Here is an 18,750-nt window from a genome sequence, read left to right on the forward strand (position 1 = left end):
AACATGATTAAAAATATCGGAAATGTAAAATTCTAGGGAGCACTTATCGTGCTTCAGTAATTCTGTCTGAAATCCTTCCTCATTCGCCACTTTGCTGGTGCTCATAATCCAGACCTCTCCTAATGTCTTCAAGAAAAGAATCAGTGATTGGAGGGTGGGGAGGGGATACAGACTGAAGATTGAGGCAGCGAATCACGAAGAGAGGTGGTATGCATGAACAAGGACTGTTGATGTCAAAAAGGAGGGTGTATTTCCTAGGGAGTAGAGGATGTCAAAAGACTTCAGGAGAGTCACAGAAGGCCAAAGGAAACTCATGTTTCCTCATGGAAAGAAAGCTATGTTCCTTACAACAAAGAAGATGCTTATAGTCATTCGCAAAAGAGAGGATGGAACTAGGATTATAGATGAGGACAAAACAGAGATGCTTATGCATGTGTACACTCTTCATCGTACCAATAGTTCATTTTGCTTCAATGATATTCACTGTGCAAAATTCAGATGAGGGATACAGTTACCTAAATTAGTTGCAAAGCACTCAAGACTCATAGTAAACTAGATGAATACTGTGATTATTCAACTATGACATTGTAATTTCTTTGACATCAAAAATTCTAATTGGAGAAATATTCTTGAAGGTTCTACCTTGCAGCAAGTCCCACACAAACTGTAGAAACATCTGGACGGATATGCCTCATGGTATCAAATACAGCCATCCCTGACAATTTTTTCAGAAAATACAATGCAAACATCCCAGAATAAGACAAGGAAAACATGATATATAGATCAACAGCATAAACAGCAACAATCCACATTTTTCCTTGCAACACAACATAGTCAACAGTTTTCATCACTGTGGAAGAAAATTAGCAATTCATCTCATCTGAACATACCAGCAGTAACTGATCCTCCTGGAGAATTGATGTACATTATAATATCCTGTAAAAAATTAAGACAATTTTGAATGAGTACGAATTTAATTGAACTGTTGATGTCCAATAAAAGCATAAATGCTCACTAGATGATCTTAATAAAACTGCTAACTTCCCAAGTTTATTTACACAGCTAGACATTACTTTAAACTATTATATTTCATAATTCCTCCAAGGTCAGGATATTGTAAGTTAATTTTGACGCTGCCCACAAAATAAATTCAAGGAAATCAGCTTGCGGAGGGGATATAAGAGAACAAAAAAGCAACATAAAAGTGGTGATGGGCATACGGCAAAGGCACAGGTATGGCTACTAGCAATCAGGCAGACTTTCATGGCCTGATAAGAAGAATCAAAGTCTGTACTAGCAGGAGATTTCTAAACAATGAAATTGAAGGTGACACAAAATTCATATAAGAATCACTCATATCAGCCAAGCCTAAGCCAGTCTGGGAATTGGAACCTAGATTACATATGAAAAAAGTGTCTGCTGAAATCTTCAACTATAACACTGATTCATTTTAAACAGTCCACAAATGACCCTGCAACCATACACAATTTTGAGAGCAAATTTACTATGTGGGTAAGTATGAGTTCCGCAGTATGAAACAGCTTGTAATGAGGCTGACATAATTAGAAAATTCCTGATAATGGAGGGAGGTTCTATCCCATCTCACTGCATGATTTTGGGATAATGTAATATGACCTTGCTTTAGTCAGGAGAGGAAGGGAGAAAAATCAGAACATCATCATACTTGCAGCAAAATTAAGGATGTTGGACTTGCAACACTTGGTTCTTGGAAACAACTTGGCCATTACTTCAGTTCCAACTTCTAATGGGAGTGTCCTTTGTTCATCGAGTTAACATAGGGTTTTGTCAATAGACTTCAACTCCTAGGGGGGCTCACTAAGGAAAAGATGAAATAACTTCAGAATGGCTGCAGAAACAAGCAGGGAAATTGTGCCTACTAATGTTTCATGTTTCAGCAGATACAGGAGCTATTGGAGGATAGAGGAAATGAAACTGAATCTGACCCCCTTCAACCTATCTGAAAGCCAACCCTTGGCACTTTCCCACCTTCCATTCAAGGGTGTGTAGGGAGTTGGGTTCAGGGTGCCATGCAAGTTCTGTTGGAGGGAAATTTAAATATTGAAGAAAAATAGGGATCAAGGGAGAAGATTTATAATGGTATGGATTTCAAGATATTTGTGTGAGCTGTATACAAAAAGACTCACATGCATAATGGGTCAGGCAGAAGAGCATAATATTATTAAAGAGGCAATTGAAATTTCAGACATTAATAAAAGTAGGTATCAAGGTGGGAGACATTAAAATGGGATGGATTTCAGAGCATCAATGCAAGTTGCATGCTGCAAGAGTCACATGTATGGCTGCTAAGGGAATTGATATGTACACAAATACTGTGATGTTCTCTGGGATTTCTATTCAAGAAATTATCATGCAAGATGTAGACAATGTTCAAGGAAAAGCATTCAGGATACTGAGTGAAATGTGTGGGAGCAAATGTGATGTTAAAGTCCTGGCTGACTTGATGAGTGGAACTGTGAAGGTTATAGAAATGTCCTGGCTGACTTGGTGAGTGAAACTGTGAAGGTTATAGAAATGTGCTTGTGTATTAGGATTGTGGGGCAAGTGTATGAAAATGGAAGAAGAGAAATCCTTCAACAGCCAAAATTGTTTAGGGGAGGAAAAGTGTTAAAATTGGCAATTAGGGCCAAACTCCATGTGGGTCATCTTATTTATGGCAGCTGATATTTTTCTTGGATTCCTCTCATTGAGAGGTGTAGGATTGATCTAAAGATCATCCAATTCCGATAAGTATTCATGGAGTTATGAATTTTTATTTGTTTTATAAGACAATTCAACAAGGTCGGCCAGCAACCAAACTGCCTTCACTTGTGCTCAACGTTTTAGTATAAATATTAAATAGAGGTGGCCTTCAAGTCATTTTCACACACTCACACTCTTGTGATCTCTCTCTTCATTCGATTTTGGGTTTTGACGAAGGAGAGATCTAGAGGGAGTGTCCTAGGCTCTACGCTGCCCTAATGAAGAAGTCCCAACTCCTAATGCAGTCAATGAAGAAGCCTTAACACAGTCATGGAGGAGACTTCTATAGCACAGCAAGGAAAAGTTCTAACTGCCCTAAACGCAGGTCTAGAAGAGACCCTAAGCAGCTGTCCTTAAAAGCCCTAAACGCTGTACTAGGAAAATACATCTAACCGCAGAGAAAGGAGGGTCATGTTGTGCCCTAACCATGGACAATAGAAGGACTAATGCAGCACTATAGACGCAGATTAATGATGTACAAAGGAGGCCTCAACCTGCCCTAGCCGCAGCCAAGGATGAGGCCTAATTATACGTGGAAGACAGGCCCTAAACGCTGATGTATGAGGCTAAATCCGCAGTTCAGTTTGTGCCCTAGTCACTGTCCAGGTGTGCCCTAACCGCAGGCCTTATGCCGCAGCAATAAGGACTGTTTTAGGATCATTTGGAAGAGTGTTGGGCTGCCACAGTCAAGAGGAGACTTGATATAGCAAGCCACAGCAAACAGAGGAAGGCCGAAGTTGTTGATGAGGGATAGACTGCCCAGAAAATGCAGTATAGGGTCTCCTCCTCTCTTAGAAGGGCAGCTGCAGTAAAGGAGGGCACTTCTAGGCAGATTGAAGGGTTGTTGGAAGTACCCTAACCAGTCCAAGATTGCTGCAGTCAAGGACCCTAGAACTGTGAGCTGAAGGAAGTGTTAAGGGCTGCCATATGCCCAGAACAGCAGTGTTTTGGGCATGACTGTTAGGTACAGCTGTTACAGCAGTAAAACTAGGACAGCTAGGCAATGGTACATACATTTTTAGAGCAACGTGAGTATGTTGGGACAGCACAATGAGTATGTTGGGACAGAAGCAATGTTGGGTTGCTGGGATAACAAGCCGCAATGGGACAACAATGATGAGGCAGTGGCACAACGGGACAGCAATGACATTGTGCAGCAGTGGCACAATGGGACAGCTAGCATGCACAGCATGGTTCAACATGGCAAGCATGGATAGCATGGCAAGCATGTATAGCTGTGGCAAGCACATGAGACATGTTGTATGACAACATGGTTCAACAATGGCACATGGGACAGCAGTGCAGCATAGCGTGCAACATGGTGCAGCATGATGATGAGATGCAGCATAATGATAGGTGAAGGAGTTACCTTGGAGAATCAGTTGAAGCAGCATGTCTTCAACTGATCTCATGTATCATCTTCTTAGAGATGATCTATGCTCTTGTCTAGATAAGTCAAAGTGTTGACTTCTGTTGTAAATGTACTCTCTCTCTCTCTCTCTCTCTGTGATGAACTACTGAAGAACATATAAGAAGAATTGATCAAGCGTTTCCCCACATTGGGGTTTGTCCTTGGCTAGCGCCACATCTTGTGTCCACTTGTCTTGGCTTGTCTTCAGCAATTTATGTTTACGTTCTATCTGCAGTTTACTTTAATGCTGATGTGATTGCTAATTTGTAAAAGATATTGAGCTAACTGTGAAAATTGAATTAAATTGCTCTAAGCATAGAACATACCTAAAATTAACAAAAAGGCCTCAAACAGAGAACCAAATTGCATTGTAGTGACTTAAATAATCAAGCCAGGTTTGTCGCTGAATTCTGTATGGTATGCAATATGGTTTCGAATAATCGATGTAACATATTTGTCTTGAATATAATTTAACATTCTCGATGTTCTGATACTTTAAATTCTTTTGAGTATTTTATATCATTGTCCCGCTTCTAACAAACAGAAACCCTTTCAAAACAAGTCACTTTTTGATGTAGCATAGGATTACTTCATTCTGTAACTGATCTAGTTGTATTTTTACAGGGATTCTATTTATCATTTTAGGATCTTTATTCAAGATAGTAGCAATTTCTCTTCAAGGTACCATACAAAATCATCTACGGGTGGTGAGACGGTACCAATTTTCAACAAAACGTGTGTCCAAGGGCCTTTACTTGGTTTACAACTTCTAGTGCTCCAGAATGATCTAGTAGTGTGGGTCCCAAAGTAGGAGAACCTCAATTCATCAGCTTACATCCATATAAGATTCCCATATTAGTTGCAAAATCAAATAAGATGTTATACCTCACAGCTTTTGGCATTCTAGAATGATATTCTAGGTTCCAAAGGGGGATTAGCCTCTTTGTTTCTTTGAGTTAGCTCCAATGCCTATACTTGGACTGCAGTTTCTAGTGCTGCAAAACGACACAGCAATCCATGGCTTGGAGTTGAACTATCCTCAATGTTGAAGTTGTAACTAGGTTCGGTCTTCATAATATATATTTATCATTGATGTATTTATAATGTTTTTGTCAAGCATGTTGTTCATGCTAGAGTCAAAAGAGTTTACTTTGAATCAAACGAAAATTTATTTGTATCATATCCCATTTGGACGTTTAGAAGAAAAAAAATGATTTTATTTCTGAGTCTATAAGTCCACACAATGACCAGGTCGGCCCTCCTTGAACAAGTCGGCCTAGCCCTCCGAGTGGCACTTATTCGACCTTCATGGACAGCTATATATTGGAGACATATTAAACCTACTTGGAGATCATTCATTCATCACATCATGGGAAGTATTTTCTGAACCAAGCAAAGGAAGAAGAGGCTGAGTAAAAAGACAGAGAAGACAAGTCAAAGCATAGAAGAATATTCCCTCATTGACCAAATTTTCTGACCCACTGCAGGTCGCACGTGTGGACTTTTTTCTATGGAAAAGGCCGAATTTTCTGTGGTTATTGCAGGCTGAATTTCGGCTCCAAGTTGCAGGACCAGAATTTTCTGAGTTTGACCAGATTGGAACAGATTTGACCAGCATTGACTTTGACTTTTGGAGGTGACTTGAAGGAAGGGTTTGACTTGGTATCTTGGTGACAGTTTGGTATTGTTCTTGACTTAGATATCTCCTAAGTCACAGGACACGTCCTCCAAGGTCCCATGTCCCGTATTTTACGTGTCGGACACGAAAACGGCCCTAAAACGTGTCGAAAACGTTTTTCATCGTGTCCTGTAAAATGTAAAACGTATACGCCGGTTTTCGTCGTGTCCTGCATCTAGAAAACGCGTATTCCGTTGATAGAAAACGTTGCCTGCATAAGCTGCAATTTTTTTTGAAAGAAACAAATAATTTTTGAGTGGGGCAGCTTAATGATCAAGTCTAGGCCCTAATATTGATATGCTATTCATGGTAATGTTAAATTCTTAAAGTAAAAGTGACATTCTCCTTAATTTTTGAGTGGGGCAGCTTAATGATCAAGTCTAGGCCCTAGTATCGATATGCTATTCATGGTAATGTTAAGAATATGTTAAATTCTTAAAGTAAAAGTGGCATTCTACTTAATCTTCATTTTCATCCTTTTACTTAAATTTTTAACATTACCATGAAATGACTCAGGATGTTTGAGAGTGGTTCCAGCCTCATTGGATTTCATATGGAGAAAGTAGAATTTTATATTTCATTCAAAATGCAGCAGACTTATCAGTTTTTCAGGATTTCAGGATTGGGAGATTGTAATGTTTCCAGGTGACACCACCTGCCCGGGCTACCCCTGCCACCAGTAGAGGACATGGTCTAGCTCCTATAGCTCCTACTTCTAGTTCTTTAGGGCCAACTCCACCAGCACCAGCATCTACATCTAGAGGGAAGGGAAAGCTGTGGCATTTTCTCGCAAGGGGGGCAGAGGAAATCAATAGGATTAGACTTCAATTATTTTCTTATGTGCTTGTAAGTTGTACATGAACAATGAACATTGAATATTCAAGAATCAAGACCAAGCATATCACATTCTAATTTCTAAACAGTAAATTTTGATTCTATTTATTTTTTTAAAGTGAACTATGAACTTTGAGAAGTAATTATATTTCAATTTGATTAGATAAGCTGCAACCTGCAATTTAATATGGATAAAAAACTATATTTTGGCATATATATATATATATATATATATATAAAACGTGTCCCCCATGTCCTGTTTCCAGGTCGCTGCATTTCATATTGAATACTCGTATTTACGTGTCCTCTGTGTCTCGTGTCCTCGTGTCATGTGACTTAGGATATCTCTCATTTTGATCTGATTATATAAGGAAAGGATTGTTAGGTTTTCCCCTTGTGGTTTTTGCCCTGGCCTCTGGTCTAATTTCTGGTGTCTCTTGCCTCAATGTGATCTCTATTTTTTCTTGAAAGATTGAACAAATGTATAATTGTTTGATGAAGAAGACACTTGAAGCAATAAGAAGACATCTAATATTAACAAGTAATTATCAAGAAGAGGAATTAAGTGTTTGACTACATTGCACTTGGTTTTCAACACTCAACATTTTCGAAATGAAAATAGAATCAAGAGTGGAAGTTGTACCTACCACCTTATAAAGATGTAAAACAGTGCCGTTGCAAGCAAGGGAAAAGCACAATGTGGAAGTGGGAGTGGAAGTGTGAAGCACCAATTTCCAAGAAACCCCAAGAGTGAAGCATCATGGGAGTGCTTTTTATATAATATAAATTTAGTCTATACGTTAGCACTAATCAATTTGGTTGCCTTCAACTTATAAGCCCCAAACAGGTGATATCTATTCCACTAAAATCGCAAGGACTTACACCTGGCCCCAATTGACTCTGTGCGTGCTAGCGCTCATCCCCAAGCATGAATATGTCAATGATAAGACTTGAACCCTGGTGGATGTTATATTAGCCACCATTGGCCATTTTTATTTTAATATATTATGATGCAAATATATCGAAAATGGGATGCAAAATGTGAAATAAGTAGCAGATAATATGAAAATGTAGATTTTTGTGCTACTTGTAGACAAATGCCATATTTTCAAGAAGCCAAAAATGCTATGTCGCACTGGTTTTGGGGACGGAGGAGCGGTGGGGGGAGGGGACGAGTCCCCAGAACAGCTAGAGCGCGCCCCCAAATTTTCAAGGGGCGGGGGGTTGGGGATGGCGATATATATATATATATATATATATATATATATATATATATATATATATATATATATATATATATATATATATATGCAGCAATCAATATTAACATTTGTAGTTGTTTCAAGCTAGTATTATACACAACCATTACACTTGCCAATTAAAATCTCAAACAATTTGAAAAGGGGTTGAGTGACATTCCATTAATGGCCATGTGTAACTACTTTAAATTTGTAATAAGTTCCATGAACAATCTATCAAGGAGAATTGTCTTTATATTAGTTTTTTTCCTCATATTTCGTGTTAATAAAGACTATGATAAACACAAAAGGCATTCCCTTTTCAATAAGTTTTGCAAACTTTTATAGCTGTGTTGAAAACTACTATAAAATAATTTTGTTTTCTAATGATATTAAATTCATATTTCAGATTAACAAGGGGATTGAATAGGAATTTATTTAAACATTTAGTACTCAACCCAATTCACAACTATTTGATTGTTTTCACAATGCTTGGGGTCGGGATGATGGAAGCACTAAACTTGAATGAGTTCTCGAAACCCACATACATTATGTAAAAGATGAGATGATCTTAAGAAAGAATAAGCAAAATAACCACAAGGATCATCCTTTTAAAACGTTATATTTTCTATTTTCTTGACGTGGAGGGTGTTTTTGATAATTTTACCATTGAAAATCCAATATCTAAATCACTAGAAATCCAAAATGAAACCCATCATATAAAACCCATGTTTTGAGCTGCAACTGGTAGAAAAAATTTAGATTCAATGCATTCCAAAAAAAATGAATGGGAAAAATGATCATATTGTTCAATCATCAATGTCCATGATTGTCAAATTGAAGCTCTGTGCTTGGATTATCCCTAAAAACTTCCCAAAACATCCCTGAAATCTTCCCAGAAAACCCTTGAAATCTGCCAAAAACATCCCTGAAATCTGTTCGGAACATCCCTAAAATCTGTCTAGAATGTCTTGGGGATGGCTAGCAAGTCCCCAAGTCCCCAATGGAGTCCCCAACAGTTTGGGGATGTTTCCTAAGCGTCCAAAAGTCCCTGAAACGAGGGAACGCAGGGCACGTGAGTATTTTTGGGGGGGGCGGGTCCCCATGCAACATAGCAAAAATGTAATCCATAGTAGATTAGAGACAATCATTAAAGCATCAACCATTTTGTATAAAGATAATATCAAACATCTAACAATTATACATTTGTCATCCAATGATCAACCATAGCGTCAACATTCAAGTTTCAAATTTCAATTGATAATATTTATCATCAACAAACTGTAACAGATATGTTATGAATATAAATAATTAAAAATTAAATAGTAATAATGATTTGTATACTAGAGAGGCATGTCTCTAAGGACATGATCGTTCATAAAGGGGCATATGCCTAGGTATATAAGTAGGCCCTCATTTGTAACAATCTCATATCTCATCTCACTTGTATTGAACATTCTTATATAAATATATTATTCGTCCCATGATGGACATTCTTATATTTCAGATATTTTGAATATTCTGCTGTGTATACGAATTTTGTTTGTAACATTTTTTTGAATATTCTACTCCTGCGTATACGAACTTCAAAGATAACATCAACCATGAAATGTCATCAGGCACAAAGGCCAAATCATTGTAATATGAAAACAAATTGTCATATATATTTGACCATAATAAGGACAAATAATGCTAAGTTCTAGAATCTAAACTTAAAAAGAAGAATAATTTTACTACCTCCTATTATTTCTTCTTGCCACAAGTAATTTCTAATTTGTTTCCCATCATCTAACAACAAAGTAGTAGGAAGTGGCCTTGGAACATCGAGACAAGCACCACCTAATGCTATGCAGCCCCACAAACCAATGTTATCAGAACCGGACCAGAACTGATGGAACCGCTCGGTCTGGCCATTTAGCCCAAAACTGGTCTGAATCAGAATTGGTCAATTCAGTACCGAACCGGCCTATTCCACCGAATTGCCCAATTCAAGACCGGTTTTGTTTTGTTTGTCCCTTCCCAAGTCAGAGTAAAAAAAATTGCCTTTTTTTCATAAATTGGTTGGCCCAATGCCCTTTTTTTTAAATTGGTTGGCCCGCTTCTAATTCTCCCCTAGGCCAACCTAATATTCAAACCTATGGTCCTATCGTTGCTATGCATTTTATGGTAATGGTAAAAATTTAAGTAAAAGGATGGAATTGAAAGAATTAGAAGAATGTCACTTTCATGGTAATGTTAAACTCTTAAAGTAAAAGTGAAATTCTACTTAATCTTTTATTTCCATCCTTTTACTTAAATGTTTAACATTAGCAGGAAATGACTCACAAGATGTTTGAGAGTGGTTCCAACCTCATTGGATTTCATATGGAGAAAGTAGAATTTTATATTTCACTCAAAATACAACAGACTTAAAAAATTTTCAGGATATCATGATTGTGGGAATTGCAACATTTCCATTGGATTTTGTCATGTACAAGGGTAAGGAACTAGTATTTAATAAAGAGCACCAATCCCTCTATGTACTTTGATGTTAGTGGTAATGGTTGTCAAACTCCTCTATCATGAATCTACTAAAAATGTACCCATCACTAAAACAAAATCTTGACTTGATATGCTATGCTTTTTCTATCTTATTTTAGTACTTAGAGGGTTATATTGATGATAAGGATCCCAATATATGCAATGATTGCAGACTTGGATGCTACTCATTCTTCAAATGAGGATGAGGAGGATGATCAGGATGATGATTTTGATGATGAAATTGACAATTAGCACTTGTAGGCTGTAGTTCTAGTATTGTCGGTTGTAGTATCATACTATCATGCTATTTTGGACTATAAAGGCCTTTTAGAACTTGTTGCTTGATGTTTTTTGGTTCATAGATGTTTTGCACTAAGTGCTATTTTGGTTACATGCACTGTTACTCGCTATATAAATGAGAACTTTTGCATATTTGTGTATAAATGGTCTGGATTCATATGGATGCACATCAATATATATGTTTTTCTTTAAAATATGAATATTTTATGTGTTTTTGGTAACCCAGTTTTTTTCTGGTTTTTACCGGTTCTGACTGATTCCCACTCAAGGTTTTTCGGTTCAATCACCAGTTCAGTTCTGATAACATTGCCACAAACCAATGGAGGTTGTGATGATAAAATTGCTACTTTGGAATCCTGCCAATGCCCACAATGGAAGTGGATGAAGATGGTGTCTCTTCTACATGATCAACATCGTGAGCCCCATCAACCAAAATCTTAGTGTCCAAGTTCTCTAAAGTTATGGTTCCGTCTTTCAAATTATCCTCCTCTTGATCATTGTCCCAAGTCTTATATGATCTATCATTCTTCACTGTCCCACAATAATAGCACAAAAACCTCATGTTAGCTTTTGACCTAGTCCATGAATTCATGTTCATTCTCCTAACATTATGGATAAAGTTGCAGGTACTCCAACACCTCTCTATAAAAGTGCTCACAACATGTGAAAGCACTCTTACAACCAATGTATGCAAGATGTGTCATAGAACTGCCATACGTTTTCCACCATTCTATAAAACTCATCAGACTCATCCTATATTGATCTTTAATTGCATCAATAGAATCGAAGATTCCATCGCCATTGATAATCAAAGCTCATGTCAATTTGTCTTTATCACACCTAGCCTCATCAAAAAATCAATGTGATTAATGCATTCATATATCCACTTTGAGTTGGCCTCTCTGAAGCTCTACGCAGCTCCCAGCTACCTCTATGTGGCCTTGCGTGCTTTGAGTTGGCCTCTCTGAAGCTCTACGCAGCTCCCAGCTACCTCTATGTGGTCTTGCGTGAGCTCTAGCTGCTACTGTATCCCTCTCCCCGGCTACTACGCTGCTCTCCCGGCACTATCTCTGGCTATCTGTCTCTTTGTACTCAATGCCCCTCAGCTGCAACTCCGATCACTGATTCTATCTCTCTAAGCAAACCCCGCTCTAGAGAATAGAATGACTAATCACTCTGGTGTGTTATCCAAGTGACCCTCAAGCCTCCTCTTATACTTTTCTCATTGACATATCAACGGCCGAGATTAAGTCCCTAATCAACGGCTAAGATTAGATCTAGCTTGATCCATGTCTTTTGGACCATTCTAACACAGTTTCATATTAATCCACATCAATATTTTAATTTCCCTAAGTTTAGACGTAGGGACTCCATTAAAAATATTAATAATTTTAATATCTCCTGAACTGTTTAGAATCTACCCAAACCCTTTCTGGGTATTGGAGATCTCATGTGCCCCAACCTCTCCACCAAATTCGTGGCTAGAGCACATCCGATGCTACCCCAAATCAACACTCCCTCTAAGCGAGGACTGTGCTCTAGCAATACTCCTCACTGAGTATTACTCTGATCATCCGACATTGGTCCCTATGCTGATGCTAGGCCTGCTGCCCACCATCCTCTGCACTGTTGTATCCTATACTGCTGCCCATGGTTCTGCCACTGCCACTGTTGCATATGTATGACAGCTCCCTCTGCATCTGTGCTACTGTTGGTCCTTTCTCCCAGCACCTCATCCGCACTGCACCTCCTCTCATCATGTTGCATCGTGTTGCCCGCTTGATCCAATTGCACATGTGTTCGAAGTGTCGTCATCAGTGTTCATGAGTGTCATTCAGTGTCGTCGTCGCTTCAGTTCAGCTTCGACAGATCGACATTATTGGTTATGATCAGGTTCAAGTAATGTTATGGTTTCATGGCATTCAGTTGATGTGGTGTTGTCCTTGGCTGTCAACTTATGTCATCAACAGTTCCGCCAGGGTTTGGTTGATGACATGTGTTTTGTCGTTCAACTTTGCAGGATTTATGGTTGATATAGTTGATTGTGTAAAAGGGTTCAAGTTAAAGTACCTGGTCGACGACATAGTCTTGTCATCACCACCAGTGTCAGTTTCAAAGATGTGATGGTCGTCATCGTGCAATGTTGACGAATGTCGCACGGAGACCACAAGGATGTACCAGGGTCGATCGTCCAATAAAGGCTTTAGTTTCGCCGATGTCACTGTGTAGAGTCGACATGGATCTTGAACAGTTAAACGAAACTGTTTACCTAAGCCTAGACCTAAACCCTAATGCCTAAGCTATCCTATTTATCTTTGTTTACCCTAAGAATCACTAATGCACTCTTACCCTAAATCTAAGCCCTAAATCCTATTCTACACATCCATGTTTAAACCTAAAGCCATGCTAAACCCTAATACAAATCCATGTATTAATCCTACATTGAAAACCATTAAACCTAAGTCCTAATCCTATGTTACACCTCTCGGCCTATGTTAAACAATGTAATGCGAATACATTATAAAACAAACATAAACCATTCCACAGTCCCTAACCGCCAGAGAGAAATCGCAGCAGGACCGTGTGTTATGTGACCACATGTAATAATCCGTCGAAGTTCGGCTTAACCACAACGGAGTTGTTACCGTGTGGGAGCCGAAGTCATGTGATAGGTATACTACATGACTGCCAAGGTTACGGTTTATAGTTTGCAGCGCGGAGTTTCTTAACGGTTAGCATAACCATGGGATCACAGTTAAGGTGCCATGTGACAGATGTTAATGCAACCGCTGCCAGAACCGCCAGGGGAAACCACAGAGGTGGCACCTGGTGGTTAGACTGCTAGCGCTCACAAGCAGCGGTTACACCTCCGACCGGTTAATGCTGACCGATTGTGGTTTTCGGGTCATAATAAAGTTTTCGTTTGGGTTTTTAATTGAAAATTGATTTTAATTAATTCGAATGCCTAAACTAAACCCTAAGGTGTCTCCTGAGGTGTTAAACTCAACTAAATCAATAGAAGAAGTCAGCACATTCATGCCAAATTGATCCTGAGTTGGTTTTTATGCATCCAAAGGCCTTTAAAAGGCATATTTGTCCTTTGAAGAAAGGAGGAGAGTTTTCAGCTTTTGTATGCAAGTTTTGGAGGTTAGAGGCGGATTTTGTTTTCCGTGCTTTTGGTTTTCATTCAATTCACTAATGGCTAATCAACTCTATATCAGTGTTTAATATATGATCATATCAGATCATATAATTTGGTATCAGAGTAGGTTTTCGATTGTAGAGTTGCCATTGAATGTTAACCAGGTCTAAGTCGCAACGAGGAGAAGGAATCCTTGAGCAGATCGATCCAGAGATTGGAAAGCGACAATTCGTTCATAAAGCGACCATGTCAAGATCTAATGCAGGAGAAAACACTGAGACTAATATGAGTGAGGAACAATTTCAGCAGGCGTTCTTAACAATGCAACAGATGTTGGGAGAATTGTACGAAGACAAGCAGGCGAGAGATGTAGCATCCTCTTCGAAGGCATCGAAGAAGGACAAAGGTAAAGGAAAGGATGATAAACCTGCTTCACCTCCATCATCTCCATCATCCTCTTCTTCTTCTTCTTCTAGTGCAGCATCTGAAATGAATAAGAAACCTAAGAAATCATCTCTTTTGAAACTTGTTGTTAAATTTGAGTTACCTGTTTATGATGGTGAAATGAATCCTAAAAAGTTAGATAACTGGATAAAGCAGTTAGAAGTGTATTGTCACATTCAAAACATTTCTAAAGAAAATACTAAAATTCAATTAGCTACACTTAGAATGAAGGGAACGGCTTTAAACTGGTGGGAAAGCAAAACTCAGTTGATGTAAAGCAAACAGGGAAAGTCATCTCTTCATGGTCTAAGTTTTTGAAAGCTCTTAGAAAACAATTCTATCCTTTAGGATACATGCAACAAGTTGTTATTGATTGGCCGCATTTGAGGCAAGGTAAAGGGTAGAGTGTTCAAGAGTTTACTCGGGAGTTCAGGAAGAAAGCGTTGGCGCTTGGTATTTCATTAGATACACGTGAAACTTTGTTAGAATACATCGGCAGTTTACATTCATATTTGCAGCATTTAATCCTGATGATTTTGATGAGGTGTGTGTTTAGGCCATACATATTGAATCAGGTGGCAGACCATTCAAGTTGTCATCTCAGTCATCCAAAGAGATGGAAAACAGAGAATCCAGAGACAGTGAGGGAAACATTTCAAAGAGAAAGAAATCAACGATCGTTCAAAAGATCTACCTGTTCTCATTGCCAGAGAATTGGTCATGATGAATCGAAGTGCTGGAAACTTCATCCAGAACTTTAGCCCAAAAAGTTCCTTAAGGTGAGGGATGAAAAGAAGACCATTGCAGCAATCCAGCAAGACCTCGGTTCAGATTCAGGTGATGAACGGAGAATAACCACCATGGTTACGACAGGTAAAACTTCTGATACTTTAAGTTCGAAATCTAATGTATCTTCTGATACTTTAAGTTCGAAATCTAATGTATCTTCTTCAAACATAAATCCTCCACATGAGGATAAACGAGTTGAACTCTTCCACATAAGGATAACTTCTAAGCATACAAATATTGACACAATGTTTGACAGTGGATCGCAAGCAAATTTAATATCTGAACATATAGTTAATCAATTGGGATTGGAAACACAAAACCATCCAAGACCATACCCATTTGGTTGGATTAATAAATCAACTCAAATACATGTCACAAAGCAATGTCGGTTAAAATTTGCAATTACATCTAAGTACATTGATGAAGTGGAGTTAGATGTGGTCCCAGTAGACATTTGTGGAGTTGCTTTAGGGAGTCCTTATCTTTATGACAGAGATGTAGTCTTTTATAGAAGAGAACATAAATATCACCTAAAGAAAGAAGGGGTTGAATTTATTGTTAGGGCACATAAAGTCAAATCAAACTTGGATTTAATTGTTTCAAATCCAGTTAAGTAGTTTATAAGTTCAAGTAAATATGTATTCATGGTTATTAAGGAACAACATCAGGTTGATTGTTCGAGATGCAAGATTCAGTTTATAGATCAATTGGTTAAGGTGGTTAATTCTTTTCCAAGAAGTCTTATTCATGAACAGGATAAGCAACATGAGATACATTTAATGTCCTACGAACATCTTCTTAAAGACAGAATGAATCTCAATTCATTCATTCAACTGAATTCTAGAAGCTATCATCATCAGCAGTGTATTGCAGGGAATGGTACATGTGAGTCTAATCAGAGACTTGTTTCAGATGGTATGTTTATTTTCAGTTTCAGGGGTGCAGGTCAGTATTGGGGAAAGTCAGTGTCACATTTCTTTAGTATTGCATCATCATTTCATGCTTTTAAAAGTAATGAAACCTCTCTTCAAGTGGAGAGGAAGTCTATAAGTTTTCATGACAAAGCATTTTCAAAAGCAGATCTAAAGTTTCCTTACCAAGGTTTGAAAACTAATGCATTAACTGAAAGTGTTAGTCAATGGAAATATCAGTTAATAGACATAGTGATTCAAGTAAATCAACAATTACTTAGATACTTTTAGAATCAAACTAAGTTGCAACAGTGTTTACATCACAGCTGGATGAGTTCTGTACAACAAGTTCACTTAGTAATCAGTCAACAAGAAAGTAAATCAAGTCAAGTAATTGATGTGAAGTCAAAATCAAATGAGTCTTTAAATATTTCAATTATTCCGGAAAGTAGATTGTTAATACCCATCAGATGTATTAAACAAATTTCTACAAATACTGTTTTCAAAGATGTTTCTAAATCACTAACTCATGATTCATCGAGGAAAGAATTCAATTGCCATGTTGATAACAGGTTGTTTGTCCATCGTCGCAAGTTGTTCATACTGTGGATGGAAGGAACAAGTCACTGAATCAAAAGGTATCATGGTTAGCATCATCAAGGTCATCATCTGCATGTGATTGATCAAATGCATTGGTACATCGTCAAGTCAAGATGGAAAGACAAGGAATTCTACCCTCATCAACTATTTAATTAGTCAAACTTTTGGGGTCCAAAAGTTTTCAAGTGGAGAGGAATGATCCAGGAGGATCCATCAATCCAATTGCACATATGTTCGAAGTGTCGTCATCAATGTTCATGAGTGTCGTTCAGTGTTGTTGTCACTTCAGTTCAGCTTTGATAGATCGACAGTATTGGTTATAATCATGTTCAGGTAATGTTATGGTTTCATGGCATTCAGTTGATGTGGTGTTGTCCCTGGCTGTCGACTTATGTCATCGACAGTGCAACCAGGGTTTGGTTGACGACATGTGTTTTGTAGTTCGACTTTGCAGGATTTATGGTTGATATAGTTGATTGTGTAAAAGGGTTCAAGTTAAAGTACCTGGTCGATGACATAGTCTTGTCGTCGTCACCACCAGTGTCAGTTTCAAAGATGTGATGGTCGTCATTGTGCAATGTTGACAAATGTCGCACGGAGACCACAAGGATGTACCAAGGCTGATCGTCTGGTAAAGGATTCAGTTTCGCCGATGTCGCTGTGCAGAGCCGACATGTAGGCCTTGAACAGTTAAACGAAACTGTTTACCTAAGCCTAGACCTAAACCCTAACGCCTAAGCTATCCTATTTATCTTTGTCTACTCTAAGAATCACTAATGCACTCTTACCCTAAATCTAAGCCCTAAATCCTATTCTACACATCCATGTTTAAACCTAAAGCCATGCTAAACCCTAATACAAATCCATGTATTAATCCTACATTGAAAACTATTAAACCTAAGTCCTAATCCTATGTTACACCTCTCGGCCCATGTAACAATGTAATGCAAATACATTATAAAACAAACATAAACCATGCCACAGTCCCTAACCATCAGAGACAAACCGCAGCGGGACCGTGTATTATGTGACCACATGTAATAAACCGTCGGAGTTCAGCTTAACCACAACAGAGTTGTTACCGTGTCAAAGTCGAAGTCATGTGACAGGTATACTACATGACCGCCAAGGTTACGGTTTATAGTTTGCAACGCGGAGTTTCTTAACGATTATCATAACTGCAGGATCACGGTTAAGGTGCCATGTGACAGATGTTAATGCAACCGCCACCGGAACCGCCAAGGGAAACCACAGAGGTGGCACCTGGTGGTTAGACCACCAGTGCTCACATGCAACGGTTACACCTCCGACCGGTTAATGCTGACCGATTGCGGTTTTCAGGTTATAATAAAGTTTTTGTTTGGATTTCTAATTGAAAATTGATTTTAATTAATTCGAATTCCTAAACTAAACCCTAAGGTGTCTCCTGAGGTGTTAAACTCAACTAAATCAACCCAAGAAGTCAACACATTCATGCCAAATTGATCCTGAGTTGGTTTTTATGCATCCAAAGGCCTTTAAAAGGCATATTTGTCCTTTGAAGAAAGGAGGAGAGTTTTCAGCTTTTGTATGCAGGTTTTGGAGGTTAGAGGCAGATTTTGTTTTCCGTGCTTTCAGTTTTCATTCATTTCACTAATGGCTAATCAACTCTACATCAGTATTTAATATATGATCATATCAAATCACCGCTGTTGCACTGCAACTCAATTACTGAGAAGTAAGTAACTGATCTCCCAACTCTAACCTCCCTGTTGGGCTAGAGACCCTCCTGATGCTGAAGCTCCCTCTGTCGTTGACAAGTGCTCCCTCTCTGACCTCTGCACTGCTATAACAACTCCCTGCATCTCGCACCGTTGCACACCTCTCTGTGCCATCCTGCATTGGTGCAACACTCCTATGCCTCTCACATTATTGTAGCCTGCTAGCCTCGCGCTGTGTTGGGACTCCTGCACTATAGCTCTCTCTACCGCTCCATCCGCATCCATCTCTACCCACATCAGCCAATCCTACTACTCCTCTTTGGGGCTCCCGTAGCAAGGTCTAATCCAAGAGGTTGAGTACCTCGAGGATCTTGCCCCCATCGCTTGTAGTCCACCTAACTA

General features: G+C 38.6%; 1 protein-coding gene across 2 annotated transcripts in view; it reads right to left on the reverse strand.

Annotated features, from left to right (window-relative positions):
• CLPP5 (nuclear encoded CLP protease 5) overlaps positions 1-18,750 on the reverse strand; it is a 112,079-nt gene that overhangs the window by 17,163 nt on the left and 76,166 nt on the right. For both annotated transcript variants that reach the window (XM_089439960.1, XM_089439959.1), the window contains exons 5-6: positions 891-936; positions 643-715 (exon numbers count right to left, since the gene is read on the reverse strand). In XM_089439960.1, the coding sequence (XP_089296086.1) occupies positions 643-715; positions 891-936 (119 nt within the window). The remainder of the gene's footprint in view (positions 1-642; positions 716-890; positions 937-18,750) is intronic.

Source organism: Pinus tabuliformis, chromosome 9, assembly GCF_031772625.1.
Source record: "Pinus tabuliformis cultivar Carrire ecotype Pingquan chromosome 9, CPIR1, whole genome shotgun sequence".
NCBI classification, from domain to species: Eukaryota; Viridiplantae; Streptophyta; class Pinopsida; order Pinales; family Pinaceae; genus Pinus; species Pinus tabuliformis.